Source organism: Ammodytes marinus, assembly GCF_949987685.1.
Source record: "Ammodytes marinus genome assembly, chromosome: 5".
Lineage (NCBI taxonomy): Eukaryota > Metazoa > Chordata > Actinopteri > Uranoscopiformes > Ammodytidae > Ammodytes > Ammodytes marinus.
Window position 1 is genome coordinate 10,085,560 of NC_137234.1, and position 17,205 is coordinate 10,102,764.

At 40.0% G+C, this 17,205-nt stretch overlaps 1 protein-coding gene across 2 annotated transcripts in view; it reads right to left on the bottom strand.

Moving 5' to 3' along the window:
- Positions 1-6,354: 6,354 nt before the first annotated feature.
- Positions 6,355-17,205, bottom strand: part of shisal1b (shisa like 1b) — a gene marked incomplete at its 3' end in the record, with an annotated part of 33,265 nt that continues 22,414 nt past the window's right edge. The window contains exons 4-5 of one of the 2 annotated variants that reach the window (XM_080027827.1): positions 15,702-16,001; positions 6,355-9,294 (exon numbers count right to left, since the gene is read on the bottom strand). In XM_080027827.1, coding sequence (XP_079883953.1) covers position 9,294; positions 15,702-16,001 — 301 coding nt within the window. Of the gene's footprint in view, positions 9,295-15,697; positions 16,002-17,205 lie in introns of those variants that run through there. The other variant, XM_080027826.1, reaches the window with a different exon arrangement.

Below are 17,205 nucleotides of genomic sequence, written 5' to 3' on the forward strand. Positions count from 1 at the left end.
AAGTGTATTTTGCAAATTGTGAGTTGAATTTAGAGAGTGAAGTACAGCTGGAAATATCCACTCAATTATCCTCGCAAATTTAAGCAAACCATTAGTTCCTTAGTGTTAGATGTTACAATAACGTCTTTCTACTTACTCTTGTGGATGCAGTTTGTGCATTAGCAAATTTCAGAGTGAGTGTCTTTGTTTTTGTCTTGAGGTTAATTTAGGAAATTTGGGGTACAATAAATGGCAACAACAGCCCCTCTCACACTTCGTAGTCCCTCCAGTTTTATTGCAGAATTGTTTGTTGACTTTCAGGAAGCCAATTTATTCGTAGAATTCAAGATTTATTTCCCCTGACATTTCAAAAACTTTGCATAAAATGTGCTCGGTAGTCAGATGGAAATATTGGTACTGCACAGAGAGAGGGAAAGAGAGAGAGAGAGAGAGAGAGAGAGAGAGAGAGAGAGAGAGAAAGAGAGACAGAGAGGGACAGAGATTTTGATGAAGATGGAAACTGAGGCGTGTGTACTTGTTTCAGTGGACAGTTAAAGTATGAAAGCAAAATGGCTTCTCCTCTTTTTAGTTTACAGCCCTTGAACTCATCATCTCGCTTGTGGAAAAGTTAAACTGCATATTACTTTGCAAAACTCGGTGTGCTCGGTCACAAATGCACACAGTTGCAATAAAGTAGTCTTTTTATGCATTTCAACGCTTCCCAAACACAAACTGTATCATCATTTAATAGTTTAATGCCACATATATCATACACTATCCACTGTTTGCTTGCTATCTCCATATAAACATTCCGGAAATATATGTTCGTAGTCCTCAAATGCTGTGTTTTGAGCTTAGGGATGCTACATTAAGCTTTTCTTACATAAGTTTCAGAGCTTAAAATGTGTTTTTGTTGTAATAGACACATAACACTTTGATGAAAGTGTTCTGCCGGAAGGGAAATTAAGTGTTTCTACTAAAATATGTAGGTGACCATACCAAATTTAACAAACCAATACTTTTCTTTATCGGTTTATATGTACATCAGGCATAGACATGTTGACATGTTGTTTTCGGCATAATCTGTTTTATATCTGCTACCTGACGTGATAAATGTATTTCAAAATGTTGCTTTGTGCTGAAAAATGGCAATTCTACCCATTACACTTGTATACAGTACGTGCAAACATTTGATGTGACTTTGACAAGCATTCGCCACGATATTTAGGAAATATAATAACGTGGGTGAACGTCATGTGGGATTAATGTCTTTTTGCCACTGTATGCACATGAGCTAAAAGGTCACAGCTTAGTCGGTCATCAGTTTCTAATCCATTGGAAAAACAAGGATACATTTCAGGACAAACGTTTGAGAGTTAAAACCCCGTTCTGCTTAAAAGAAAACATTCCTACATTAGCACACCCCATCAACACTAACTCTTCAACATAATAAGACAGTTACTGTGTAGAAATAAATAACTTGTATTGCCTGTTGATAAAAAGGACTAAGAATATTATAGAAACCCCTGGATAAACCTTTTATGAGGTTACTGTGAGTATATTTTATTGCCTGGGGTGAGCAAAAAAGGATTTCTCATAAACTGACTGGCTGCTTCCGAGAGAAAAACAAATGCTGTCTCTCTGCAAAGAAACCCACTGGAGTCCATCTAGAATGTTGACAGGAAACATGGGTAATATCTGCCTCCCCTGTCACACTGAACAGATGCATCTCTCTGTGCATGAAAAGCAGAGCAGAGCCAACAAAGCAGCATTACTCTGAGCATTCAGCTGCCATATCATATATGTTTTTCTCAGTTATCGACAGTTATGACAGCTTCACGGGTAGGACTCTTCAATTTAAAGAACGGAGGGACTTTAGTGCAGACTATTGTTGTACCGTAACTAGGTCAAACAGCTCGTCAAGATGTTTTCAAGGAAGTTAAATTTAACTTCGAAAATAAATGCGGATGTTGCTCCATATCTGCTGGACCTGTTTCAGTTTTTGTGTGATATGATATATATTTAAAGCTCAAATTCTATCCGAACTTGCCATATGAAGTCAATCTTGCAAAGTAAAGTCCCCAATTTCCCATGGAGGCTCCTGAATATCTTGGAGACACACACACACACACACACACACACGCACACACGCACGCACGCACGCACGCACGCACACACACACACACACACACACACACACACACACACACACACACACACACACACACACACACACACACACACACACACACACAAAACACAGCCCATTATTTTCTCCAAAGAGTGAACTTGTTATTTCTGATGAAAATAAATTATACTGAATATCCAAACTTCCACCTTGGGGCTTCAACCTAGGAGGATATAATGAAGAGTGACTTAAACAGGGTTCTGTTTACCTTTTTTATTATTCCACAAATTACTGATACTCCCGGGGGGGGGGGGGGGGGGGAAACTCGTCCTCTAGTATTTGACCCATCCTCAGTATTTATAGCAATCTGGGCATTATCAGCTCATACCAAACATGGCTGTCTGATACGCAGATACGAAGCAAATCCTTCAAAATTCACACACAAAACAGCAGTGAGAGTCAAATCCAGGAACTTCTTACCACAAAGTAATGGTGCTGTCAACCGCACTGTAACACCATGTAATGTATATCAAATAATAAGTAGGCCTACAGCCGAATGAATAATTGTTAGGCTGTGAAATGTAGTTGTTCCAGTAATGCACCTGAAGAATTTGTAGCTACAGAGGAAACCCTGTGAATTATTTATTAAGATTAAGGAATCTGGTCTAATTGAATGTCTTTTCTCTGTAATCAGTTTGTATAGGTGCAGGTGCAGGTTTGTCCTGATATGAAACCTCATTATGCTGAATGTGCTTGAGTCTGATGGTATAATGTCAACAGTACAGGACAGATTAAAACTTAACCTCCTGCAACGTGCAGTATTGACATTCTGGAGAGCCACGGAAACCATTGATCCAAACATTATGCTGCGACAGCACAGGTGAAGATTTTAATAGAAATTTCAACTTGTTTAATTAAAAACGTGCAAGTGATACGGAGACCCAGTGTTCAATATTAAATAGGCCTCCTGTGGAAAAACATTACTTCCGAATGAATAATTACAGACACATGTGAAATATAACCTTGAGATTGTGTACTACAACGTAATCCAATATGCTGTTTTTTTAAACATGCAGCTCTTTATTATTAAAAAAATATGATTTCCCCGTATTTTCACAGTAGGCTACATTTTTAATGTTTTTCTTTTGAATATCCAAAGCTAATTTTTCATCACCAAGTCCCAAGCCAATTTTGTGATATGCTGTTGGTCTAAATTAGAAAGCAGCACTATTTCCTTGATAATTTGTTTTTTATTATGAGGCACTTTGTTATCTTCAAATGTGCAATGTTAATATTCTCAACATATTGTAAGATGATGTGTTGACTTGGTATTATTGTGTTTGCAATAAGCCTTGAGGCTGTCTGTTCTGTTTTTCTGTCAGATCTGCTTGACATTTCCCTTGCAGTTGTTGGCTGTTTTCTGCTGCTGTAAGTTAATTTAAAGAGTTGGCTTTGGTATTATTTGTGAGTTAACATCTTGAATTGTCTGACAGTGATATTATTTGTCTTTTGGTTACTGTTTGACACTTTCATTGCGACGATTTACATAGTGGTGAAATATGAATACATATTTTGAGTGTTGTGTTTCCCACCTTGCTTGTTGCTTCGAGGGCTCATTGCAAGCCAGTCCTGCTGTAGAAAATAATATTGTATTTGGCTTCGGGGGTGTAAACATGACTGCACTCAGCCCCTTCACATTATTACATCCATTCCCTCATAGGAAGCTGAAGCTCAGTATGGCTTTTGTCACTTCATAACATTTTCTTCCACATTTTACTAGATGCTATAACACTGGGCTAAAAGGCTAGTGTAGAAAATAAGGATTATAAAAAATAATATAAATGAAAAACATTCAAGAAGAAATAGATAAATGTATGGTTATGCCAGTTTGCAATGTCCAATATGACTCGCTGAAGACATCCAAGTCAGAGTGCATCATGGTGATGACCTGTTGAAAGAATCTTTTTCTTTAATAAAAACATCTCTTTAATATCACACAAACACTTAACCAAAAACCTTACATCAGTGTTGCACTATCCTGCTTTGCTTTTTCTGTTGCTTACCATCAGTTATGTGGTGTTCACTTGTAGCCTACTTGAACACTCTTGAGGGCTAGTTTAAATGGACCAGGTCGGGAACACAGTGACATTAATATATCCACTTCAGATGTATTACTGCAGTACCAGTGCCACAGAAGATCCGGCCTGAGCAGACAGGCCGATGGAGAGACAGTGCCTAATGGAGTTTTAATAGATAAATGTTGGCAGGATGTGTCGCAGGCTCCTCATAACAGCAGGATGTGGAAATCCGGACAATGTTTTTTAAATGGTGATGGATGGCAGCAATTGGGTTTCATTTGAGCGCAGATGGGAAGAGAGACCAGCGTCAGTAACAGGCATATATACTGGAAGGAGGAGGACGCAGATGGGGAGACTGGAAGAAGCAGTTTCATGAGCAAAACCTGGGCAGGATGGATGGCTCGAACGAGGTAGGGTAGAAAGTAAAAGTCAGAGCTTATTAGGAAAGTTCATAGGGGACCTTGACAACGTGGTAACAAACTTCTTGCTTTCAAGGGATGTGTGAGGCAATCAAGCAGCAGCAGGTGTCTGATGTGAAGGCAAGGTGTTGAGGTCTGACGGGGGGGCATGTCACTGTCACCATCACCTCTATGCTTTAATGATGTTCCCATGACGTTGAAATCTTTGGACGTGGCCCTGTCAGCTCCAGAGGGTCACTGCTTTGAGGCCAGATGAATCATCTCATGGTTTATTGATTGCCATAAAGTAAAGTCGGTGACAGTAATTCATTCAGAAGCTTATTGAGCCCCCCAAACCGACAGAAGGCTCAGTTGCGTCAGAGAAAACACATACAATACATCAATATAAATTTCCTTTAAATTTTAATTTGTTAGTTAAAAAAGAAAAAGTTTTAAGTTTGTATCCCCGATTGTCCGACCATAAGTTAGCAACCAACCAACTAGACAAAAATGTTGTGCGTGGGATTTTGTTTCTGTGACAACATATCACCATTCTGCCTGCTGTTGTATGATAGACTAGCATCATATTTTTCCTTCTTATTATCTTTTTTTACAGTTTGTATGGATGAGCTTAATAATAGTAATGTTCCCACTCTCACCCCTCCTCCTGACAGCCCTGGAGCCAGGAATGATGTGGGTGCATGACACAACCCACAACAATACACTGAGTATCATCACCTCAATGATGACCAGCAATATTCAGTGTCCGGATGATCTGCTCCCACAAATGGGCTTTTCTGTCTCTGTTGTAATAGTTTCTGGCTGACATATCATAAGGTACAAGACAGACAGTCCCGGCCAGAACAAGCTACGCCTCCATTTTCCTAGTTACCAGAGTGACATGGCCCGCCCTTGCACTGTATATATAATGTAGGATTGGTTACCTGAAAGAACCGACAGTGCCTTTTGAGACACCAAGTCATTATTTACAGAAAGTTTCTCATTGTTATGAGATGCTATGACATTATTTGAGATGCTGAGTCATTTTGAGAGGATCTTCTATTTCCCACCACACTGGCAGAAATGGGATTCCAAAGATTTGCTTTCTTACTTTGTTAGTTAGTTAGTTCTAAGGCCAATAGTGACTATTGTGTATCATCAGCTAGTATTTGGGGCCTTATCCTTACCAGAAAAACTCCTATAGAAAAAAATAAGTATATAGGCTACATCTTCGCCTCATCACTTGATATTGTGGAAGGACTTGAGGCAGTGGTGGATGATGCCATCTTTAGTAACTAGCTTCTTGAACTAGCAGTTAATTGGCAACGGAAAGCCCGACTGATGTTATGCACCCACATCCCACACACACACATACTGGTCATTTCCATGCCAGGGGAATGAATGTCTCACTCATCACATAAGATTTAGAAAAATTAAGATGAGGAAAACATGAAATAGATCGACAATTAATTATGTGCCAAAACCACTTGGAAAATGTAAGAACAATGGAACCAAAGAAAGAAAAATTATTTCAGTTTAATTTATTTAATCAAATCATTAACCAACTTTTACCATCTATTTAAACAATGTTAGGCCTACTTACAGAATTTATATATACTGTATATACTGTATTCAGTAACAATTTAGACGACTAACCTTTTACTTACTTTCCTGTAATGGTTTGGCTTAAAAGACTATTTTTCAAAAGAGCACTTGACACAGAGGGATTTAAACACACTGGAAAAGATAAAACTTTATTTCTCCCTGTCGTGACAATACAAAGTCAACAAGTGCAATAACAATCCAACTGAAAACGGTACTGGACATTCTATCTAGTAGTAAATACATAGACAGAACCTGGTGCACATTACCATCACCACCACCACCACCACCACACCCAAAAAAAGTGAGGTATGAACCACTACAAAGCCTCTGTGTACAGGTGGGCATTCGACTGTAAGGCAACTGTTACCGTGACAACCTGGAGAGACTGAAACAGATGTCCCTTCCTCCCACCCTTTCTGTTGTTGTTGGTTTATGTATCTATTGTAATTGGGAAGCGGGTTGAGCCGATACGATTTACAGTACCACATCACATCAGGCCAGAGTCAAGACAGAAAACATCACAAAATCAATTTGTAACATTTAAGAAAATGTGTGTGTGTGTGTGTGTGTTTGGGGGGGGGGATTCCTCATATGTATCTTAACGGAGTCCACCATTTTTGACACGGCTACTGCTTTCGGAGGCAATTTTTTTGTGACTTGTTACTTTATTGTTGATAAGAAGAGACTAATTTGCCCTCAGAACACACAGCATTTAGAGTCCTGGAAACCCACATGTTCTCTAACAAATCGCTGTCCACTTATCCAGCACTTACTAAATCCCCTTTGTGCTGCTGCACACTTTGAAAAACATCTCCTCTCCATTTGCGGCTGCTGTTTTCCTACTCTGGGAATAAGGACAGGACTACAGAGAGAGGAAGCCACACAGTGTAATTTCCAACCACTGCTGATCTCGAGGCCAATTATTATCATTTCACTTGGACACATCCTATTCCTTCACCCCCCTGGAAGCGATGGCACGAGCCTGCTGGGTCGCACAAGCAATTAAACTTTAGCTATTCAAATGGGAATTAACTTGCTCTAACAACTCAGCAAATACGGATATTATTGCTGATAACTGAGGAGGAAGGCAGGGCCCTCGCTCACACTGCTTCACCAGAGCTCTGTTTACTCGGGCACCATAAATATGAAGACCCAAGTCTCTTCTTCGCTGGCTGGTTTCTGTCTGCAGAATTTTTGTGTTGGGTTCCTGCATACGCACAGGCTCGGGCAGCTGCCAGATTACCAGGTGCAGATGATAAAAAGATTGGGACATACACCCCTCTCCTCCTGTACCTACCGTCTGCTTGGTTTGGGAAAGCATCCCTCATTAATTTAGATATGAGCATTAAGTCATATCTTAATAGCTGAAACAATGAATCGATTCATCTAACAGTCCATGGCGGAGAATTATTCTGTAACTGTTTAAAATCTTTTGGCTTTCTATTGTTAGTTGCACAAAGATATTAATTGTTAAAGACATCACCAAAATGTGAAAAGATTTCACTGGTTCAAAATGTGAGGATTTTAACCTTTCTAGTCCCGTATGACTTTTAGACTGTTGGCTGAATAAAACCAAGCTATCTGAATGCCAGACTTCGGGTCTGTCAGAATTTCTATAGAGAGGATAATTAATTGAGAAGATAATTGTCAGATTCAGCGATAATTAAATTGATCATAAGATGCAGCAGAGATAAAGTAAAAAATATATAAAAGTAATTGTTTAAATTTTTCTCCTTACAAAGCTGACACAAAAATGGTTGGAGACCTTTTTTTAATCGATATGAGTTCACTACCTAGACACAGTGTATAATCATTTCATGGACGTCACCTGTAAGTACACCTCAACGAGTCCTACCCACTGCTCATTTGACTGGCACGTCTACCTTTTACATACCATGTCATCCATCTGATTAAGCTACTGTACATTATTGCTAACAGTGAAGGGGGTTTTAATGATTTTTTTTTTCATTGTCTATTATGGCTAATCACTTACAATTGTATACTACCAATGTAGGATGTAGAGTGCTCCTTATAAAAGAACCAAATGGATATTCATACGCATCATATTGCTAATGGAGCTGTTTTCCAGGCATCTCCGGTAATGAGGAAGGGCTAACAAGTCATTGAATGAGGTTACCCAGACAACTGTCTCACACTGACTTTATAAGTAATGATCTCAAATGGGCTTGTAGGTTCATAGCCAAGGGTTATGGTTATGTTAGCACAAAGCTCTTTGCTGTTGAGAAAGCATCCCTGATCCTCATTAATGTTGTGGGTGAATAACTAATTGAGTGTCAAGATCCTTGTTTTCGCCTCCACCAAACTAAAGAGAAATCTGGATGGACCTAATGTAAAACCTTCAGATCTACAGCAGTTCAACTGTATGGCATTGTGTCCTTCTTGTCAGACACATAACAATATAGAGAAAACCTTTTTTTGCAATTAGGAGACATAACACTTTTGATACAAGAAAATGTTTTTCAACATTTCACACATTTTGTGTCTGGTTTCAGTAGGTAACAAATACATTCTACTCTAAGTGAGATGCTCAGCATCAACCTAAGCTGGTACATGTTCCGAATGTTAACCACTCATATATTTCTCTCACTAGTTCACATAAATAAATCACCAAACAGCTAACCCATTACTGTGTCTAACTGCTACTCAACACAAACTGACACAGCAGTGTAATAAACATTTTATATCTAGAAAGATGAGTTTCTTTTTTTTTAAACAATCAAGCCTCCTCGCTTCTGAGTGCAGTTGATCCAGTTCATCTTGGTTTGTTTTGGGATACTCCAGGCCTTGGCAGCCATTTCAGGGAATCACTGACAACCTGCAGGCAATTGAATGCATCTCCTCTGCTGTGGTAGCAGTAGTACAGTCCGATGTGTTTCCATATCAGCCGGCTTCTGTCCGTCCATGGGTGTTTTGTGCTCATTACAAAGGGGAGACGTCACTTTTGACCACTACAGTATGGCTAGCCCACCATTGTTTTTTGTGTCTGTGGTCCAGAAAGGGGCAGTCTGTGGGGCATCTCCACTGTACCACGTAAGGAAACAAGGTGCTGCTACTCTTCTTCACTGTGTCCACACGCAGCATCATTCTGCCAAAAGAGAAAAACACAGACAAGGAGCATCAATGAATGACAGTCAAACAGATAGAACACCATCTGGCTTTGAACTAGAGGTCCTCTTATCAACGTGAAATGCTGGACCTGTGAAGCAGTCGTTATCTAGAACAGCAGCATTATAATAAAACATTTCCTTAAGGATGAGTGTTGACATTCCTATGTTTACCTCCTGCACCAACAATAAAACATTGTGTAGCCAACTGCCCAAAAGATGGACTGAAGATAACCAATTCAATACCAAAAACCTCCAGACCAAAAGCAGTTCCATTACATTAGTGAGAAGGGGTCAAATGTCATCGACTGAGAGCCAGTTGACATTTAGGAAAAAGATCCGACTTGAGGGACCATTTCAGAAGAATAACAAAACCATCTCCATGACAACTGACTTACACACAGTATACCAATGAAATCCTCCGTCAAGATGTGGTTGAAAACGTCTGAAAACGAAGCCAGTGAAGAGGAAAACATTTTAGTAACACATGCATATTTTTAAGATCTCCTCCTCATTGGATCAATGGCTCAAACAGAGTGAGAACTTTAAAAAAAGGAACATAAGATATTGACGGTATATAATTGCTTTTTACTAAAAAAAAAGATCTCCTGTATCCTCTTGAACAACATGGACATGGCTTTCTGCAGCTCGGCTAAAACGGTCTCGGATCACGATGCGTGTGCTTTGTGCTGAATGGTCCAAATTGATCTTTATATAACAACACATTGGCTTGAAAATCAGCCAAGGCCCAAACACACAAAGACTAATAAAACAGGGCAGCTTTTTCTTTTTCATAAAGCAGTTCACAGTTCAAGGGAATATTTAACAAGTCTGTAATTCTTGTAACGACTTTCAGCCCTCCCCATCTCCATGAATCACTTCCACCACACCATTTCTGCTGCCCAACATAATGAAACTATATTGTAGAAAGTTCTATCCTCCTCACCTCACCTTGAGTTCTTGGTATGGACACAAGAATATTTGTCATCAGCAGGGTGATGTTACATCGCTGTCTGTGCTCATTGCCACGGGCTGAATTTGGCATTTGAAGATTTTTGTAATTATTAGCATTCTAGAGAGTGTGCCACTAAATAAAAGATAACAAGAAAGAAACATAGCCCGGAAATATACATGAAATTTGTCTAAAATAGTTAACTAAAGCTAACTATAAAACGGTTCACCGGCTCTTTTCCTGTAGCTAGCAGCAGAACTCTTTGCCTGGCTGCCTTTGTAGCTTCTATGATGTTAATTAACTCACACCACATGGAGCGTGTTGTTAAAATTGGAGAAGGTCTTGGCATGACGCTCTGTGGACAGGCTAATCATTTCGTAATGTTCAGCTCTATTATTATTACCTTAGAAGGCCAACCAGTCAGTTCAAAGATGAATATGAATATGCAGGAGACTGCGTCTAGGCTTTGATCACACTCTGACAGAAAATAAAAATCTGGGTTCCTGGGTTGGAGCAGACTGTTGCAGAGTGTCTTTCCCCCTGGCAGACAAACCAGCAGATGTTTGAGACCTTGTTTAGACTGCCAGCACAAATTAGATTTTTTGGCACATCCAGATTGTATCCAGATTGATTTTATTAAGTCTGAACAGCAAAAAAAAAAAAACACGTTTGAAATGCGAATCAAATCCGATTTCTACAGTGTGGATGCGTCACCAGCTAACATAATGACGCCTACATAGTAACCACAGTAATCTATGTTATGCAGATATTTTGGTACAGACCTGTGATGTCTGGACGCTACAAATCCTCTCTGATCACCTCCAATTGATAGTGCGGACGGTCAGTGTTAAAATTCAGATTTAAGAAACAAATCGGTTTTGCCTATAGGCATTTGTTGTTGGTTTTAGGGACGGTTACCTAGGACCAAATTGATGTGACAGACACACGGAGCGAATGATGGAGACTCCATTTACTAGACTAGTAGGTGATAACGCTGAGTCACTGAGATCCGACTGTAAGAGGCAGTGTTACGATGGCTGGTTGTCGAGTCAGATATAAGATGAAAATGGTGACAGATGCCACCTGGCATGGACAGCTTTATCCATGGATGAGCTCAGCTGGTCCAGTAAGCTAGCGACCTTGAGTGAGTGGGCGGTTACTGGCATGAGGTGCAGCTGTGACTTGCTGCCAATTATGAATCACCATGCGACTCTATGACGTGTTGTGGTTGATGGTGCCATTTGATCTTGTCCGACATCTCTATCTTTTATCTATGGCACTTCTAGTTGATGCCTTATACTGTATACAGCCTATTGTTGATGCAGTCAGCACACATTAATCAATTGTTGTGTGATCTAGCCATCAGTCCATTAGCTATATTGGCTATTTACTTGAGGGTCCCAGGGTGGCTTAAGCCCATCCCCGCTGACCTTGGAATGGAGGCAGGGGTACTTATACAGTAAGTCTTAATAACACTGAATAAGGCTTAACTAAATGTATTTAATGTTATGTTTTAAATATGTGGTAAACCAAACTGCAATGAAAGAAGACACAAGATATTTCTTTCAGTTCTTACAGGGGAGCACGTCAGAGTTGGCACACTATAAAGGGAATGTAAAATAAGTTGCCAGCTCTGTTCAATTTTCCTTGTGTTGTCAATATGCTGCTGCTGCTGCTCTCCAGTCACACTAATTAGAAGAGGTGGACAACTGGGCAACGGGGGTTGGCACAAACTGGGATCCCGGCCAAATGTTTAATGTACTTATAGTCACAAATGAACATCCAATCAAGGCATAGCTGATGAGCATTTTATGGCTTGAGAGCATGAGATCGAGGAAAATCAAAAATCAAAAAAAGGAAGTATAACCCAGTTTATTTCCGTTTTTTTAGATCTCTTTTTCCACTTCTCTGCTCACTTGCAAACTATTTTTGATACTATCGGAATCACAGCCTGTAGTTTTTCAGGTCTTTTTTTAAAATCAGACTCAGTTTGGTTAGTTATGTGTCCTGTACAGTTATTCTACTGTAGCTGGCAAATGTACTACCATCAGCCTCAAACCAATTTTTTAAACTTACTTTTGTTTTTTGTGTTTTCTTAAATGAGCAGAGATGCTTCAGATTCTTTTAACTAAAGATGTTCTCACTGGGGCGAATTTGCACCTCTTGGCGGTTTAATTACATTTATTTTAAATTTGTGGCACTGGTCTGAATACATGAATAGAATATTTTAATGAAGGCTACCCATGCACAAAAAGTAATAACAGTAACCCAGGCCACCCACGCACGACCCCCAAGCAGATCTGCAGCAGCGAATACCCACCTGCTCAAGAAGCAATATGGTAAACAGTATTCCTACACCCTAATAACCAAGCTGCACCTTTCCTCAGGATACAGATACGATATGTGCATGTGTGGAAGAGGTGTGATACTCTGACTTACTTTCAGGGTTAGCTTTTGCTGCACTGGTAAACCATTTGAGCTGCAGATTCCTGAGTTGCTGGTCGACTGGGTTGTTTTTAGACGCTGCTGCGCCAGTTGTGGGACTTGACCCCATCTCTGTTTGTTTACATTTGGCCAACAGATGTTCAACTAAAGTGAACCCAGTTTTTCTGAGCCATTTACCCTGCATCCTCTTTGGGGAGAAAGATCTGCACCCCCGCAAATAGATTACGGGCCATCAGATGACGCACTGTACGGTGGGGTGGGGGGCGGGGGGGGGGGCATCATCATCATCAACTGTGCTATTTGTACAGTAACACATTCAATAAAAAGTGTAAGCGTTATCTGCTTTTTGAGAAGTGCTTCAAACTGTGTGAAACTGCAAAGTGGCTATTCTAATCTTGCCCCAGAAACTTAATTTAGCTCCCAGCATGTCACTTTCTTCTTCTTTTCTTTTTTTTAAGATACTGATGTGAGTCATTTATCTAAGAATATTCTTAGCTTTTTGTAAAGGATGCCCTGTTTATCAAAAGGCAGTTTCACTTTTTTCATAGAAAATATTATCCCACACTGCTGTACAGTTTACCATCAGTCATCTTCAGCATCCATTACTATGAACTTATAGCTTGCTGTGTTTCTAGGCCCCCGTTTTTATAAATGAGCATTTTGCTGCAGCTCCAAGCGCCTTTTTATAGACATCCTCTGGCTCAAAGCGGGAGAGCTGCCAGTGCAGGTCAACCACATTAAGTCCAGGATTGATGACTCCTATCACACCGAACTGACTTCTCATGTCTAATGAGGAGGCTCCGTGGAATCTGTCCACTCGTAGTTAACCATGTTTCCACCAGCAGAGCAGCAGCCCTCAGGATCCTTTCTGTAGCATTCTCCTATCTATGGCTCGCACAGTCCAAAGCGCTTCTGAAAGCCATTTGTCAAACTTCAGCCCACATTAAATTATCATGACCCGAGAGAAATGTCTACCTCGGAGGGAAGACACTCTTAGCCCCAGTCAGACAGATAGGGGAGGGTGCACAGTGATGGGAGAGGTAAAAACTGAATGAAAAATTGCCTGCATAAGAATCTAGGTTGTATTCACAACATGCTCTAGGATTGTGTAGCTATATTATAAAAAGACTGAGGAAAAATGTCTGGCAAAAAGGGATGAAATGTTCCCCCGAAGCTGCTGTGTGTCATAGTGCACTACTGGCAATCGTAAATCATCTCCAAAGCTTTAACAACAGTCCCACGCACCGCCTAACACACCTTGAGATTCCCGCGACTGCTCTCGTCTCGTAGGTAATAAAAAGGATAAACTGAAAGAACAGCAGATGGTGTTTTGCCACGGATACGTCTATGAAAAGGTTTCTAATGTGACTCGGTGTTGAATCATTCAGGTTAAAATGAGTAAGGGGCCTCTGGTGGGCAGTGAAGCTTTATCTTTATTTTCTTCTTTTCTTTTCATTAACAATGACAGCTCCCTTATGAGCTGGTCAGACTTAAAAGCAAGAAAATATATATCTACATTTATTTGATGAGATTGATATTGAAACAGAGTGCAATTATTTTTGAGAAGGAGGACAAATACAGTTCAGATGCTTTGGAGAAAGTGATCCATCAGTTGGCAGAAAGACCAGAGTTCTTACAATATGCAGTAGATAGATAATATCTGTATTTGGTAAGCCAGGGGGACACCGTGTATTGAGTAAATTCTTTACGAGTGAGTTGCTATAATTTTGAAAAGAACAAAGTTACCATTATCATTGGTGTGTGTGTGTGTGTGTGTGTGTGTGTGTGTGTGTGTGTGTGTGTGTCTTTGTGTCCGTACTGCACTCTTAATAAGGAATTCAAGTAAACGTGGAGCCTGATGTTTGAGCTTCCTCCCTGTTGGCTTGGAGAAAAGTATGCTAGAAATGCTCTTATTTGTTCTGCTAGACGCTGTCTCCCTGCCATGTTTCTCTGTATGTGATAATATAACCAAACTAGTGAATAGAAAAGCAGACGCACAAGAACATGAGACAAGGAGAGACACTGTGTTAAGAATGAAATGTAGAAAAAGAACATCATTGAAAAGGACTCATGAATTTCTTTCTAAGCCTTTGTTATACTCATGGCTTTTTCGAAACCACAAGTGTCTCTTCAGACTGTAATATGATAATCAGAGCAGAACAAATCTAACTTTGTAATAGTCACTCAGCACAGGCTTATTATGTTTTGTCTTGCTGCTTGCTTTGGTTAATTAGGCAGAATTCAGAAAACAAAACACCAACATTGTTTTGGGTAACTGGAGTGGCTATTGTCAAGCTATACTTAAGTGGCTTTGCAGTAGGCCTATGGTAATAAGCAATGGGGCAAAGGCTACACATGTATAAGTTATATTTTTGTTCTGAAACGTTTTAGTCTGAATATGTACTTAATAGATATACCTCATGTACAAGATTTTGTAATTCTGGTTGTACATATTGTACTTCTACTTCTGTCTACTCACACATGCCAGTTATTGCATATCTTGACGATCATGGAAGAGGGGCTCATGGTCTTAGGTTAGAGGGTTTCTTATGTTGTTCAGTTTGGAAAGCCCTCCGAGAAAAAAAGTGTAGTTTTAGGCTTCTTAAAGTAACAAATACCAACAGTCCTGTCCGACTACCTGTTTGTTATGTACAAATTGTCATATGCACACACCGCCAACTCTCCTATGGCGACACCAGCTGTGGTTACCCAGGAGACGTGCAACTCAAATATTAGCTCACTATTTGCTGATTCTTGCAGCTCTACATCAGACACAGCGTGCCAAAGCTCATGTTGTCTGTCCAATCCAATCCAATCTAATCCAATCCAATTCAATTCAATCCAACTTTATTTAGGAAGCACATTTTTAAACAACAGAGTTGAGCCAAAGTGCTGCACAGTCAAGAAAACATAAATAGTCACAATAACAGAACACACAATATTATATAATTTTTTTTTTTTAAAGTGTCCACACGACCAACAGTGACTCACCATGCGGTGGATGTGTTGTAGGGCAGGAGTGTTGGGCTGTGGCTCTCCCCTCGGAGGCTGTGTCTGGGCTGGTAGTGGCTGGGGACGGTGGGTGGAGCAGCCTGGGCTTCGCTCTCCTCCGGCATGGACCTGTGCCACTGACTGCGAGCCTTCTTCAGCCAGCGTCCGCCCAGGCCCCACTTCTCCAGGTAGACCCGGCACAGCTCATAGTTAATGGCCGAGTAGTAGAGGAAGTCCAGCGCCAGCAGCACCATGACGAAGAAGCCATAGATCCACACGCCAACCAGCGCTGTATAATTACTGTGGGAGAAAGACAGACCGGGAGTATTATCAAAACCTAATCTATACAGAGCTTCAACTGGGGCCCTTAAATCCCAAAAGCTATGAGGGAGCTGCCAAGTTTGAATGTTTGTTGTTCGTGTGGCAGGACCAAGACGTTCACCAAATCCCCCCTAGATAAAAACTAGTTAAATAAATAAATAAATATAAAAACTCCATCTGTTCCATTTGCTATTTAAATACTGCTTCTTAAATAGCTACGAGGAGCTTTCTTTTTGCTGTTGTTTAAGGCGGCACCTTTGGACAAAAGCATGTGCATTTTTCAAGGAAGCAAGTGAAAGAGAGACCGCAGATGCATCGCAATGAGGTGATGTATTTATATGTGAGTATTTAAAATGAATGATGTTAATATGTTATTGGTGAGGCAAATTAAACTTTGATTTAGTTCAGTTCGGGAAAAAGAGGATGTTCTAGCATTCCTGCCGTAAATCGTTTTGTGTAAGTTCCTAGGAAATTGGACCTGTGCAAAGGGATTATAAATAACTATATTAAAATAGCGTTTTCACTGATGGTCTTTTTTGCTGCTATAGGGCATGTATGATCATCAATGGAAAAATAAGACTGTATCATAAAAATTTAAAGTTCCTAGGAGGTTTAAATTGTAAAAACATTTTATGAACACAACAGCCTTTTTCATGCATCCTGTATTTGCTCCTCTGAAAAACTCCTAGTTTTAAACTCTCATAAATCTTCTTCATGTATTACGTCATCCAGCTGGATTTATGTGGGTAATATTTGAGCTTTTAGTGCACCCACATCCATCCATAAAGTACAGCCAGGTAAATGTGCAGAAATAGCTTCCCGAGAAGTGTGAGGGATACTAAATATCTGGATGTGAGGTTTTTTGTTTCACTGAGATGGGAAATGTGACACAAATTGAAATTGATGAAGTCCCATTAGGATGCTTCGATTAGACAGAATGAAAAGTATTATTCTGGCTCTGAGAGAACAGAGATGGCGATTAAACAGATTTATTTAGAGGGAAACCCATCTTTTCTGTCATTTCGACACACTTTGCAATTTATTTTACTGCTTTGACTGCAGCTCTTATAAAAAAGGTGATTTCAAGACCTTCTAGTTCAGTTTATCAAGGGAATCCACTTCTGTCTGAACGTGGCCTTCATGTTTATCTGAATAAATGGCTTTAAAATGAACATCTGAGCTG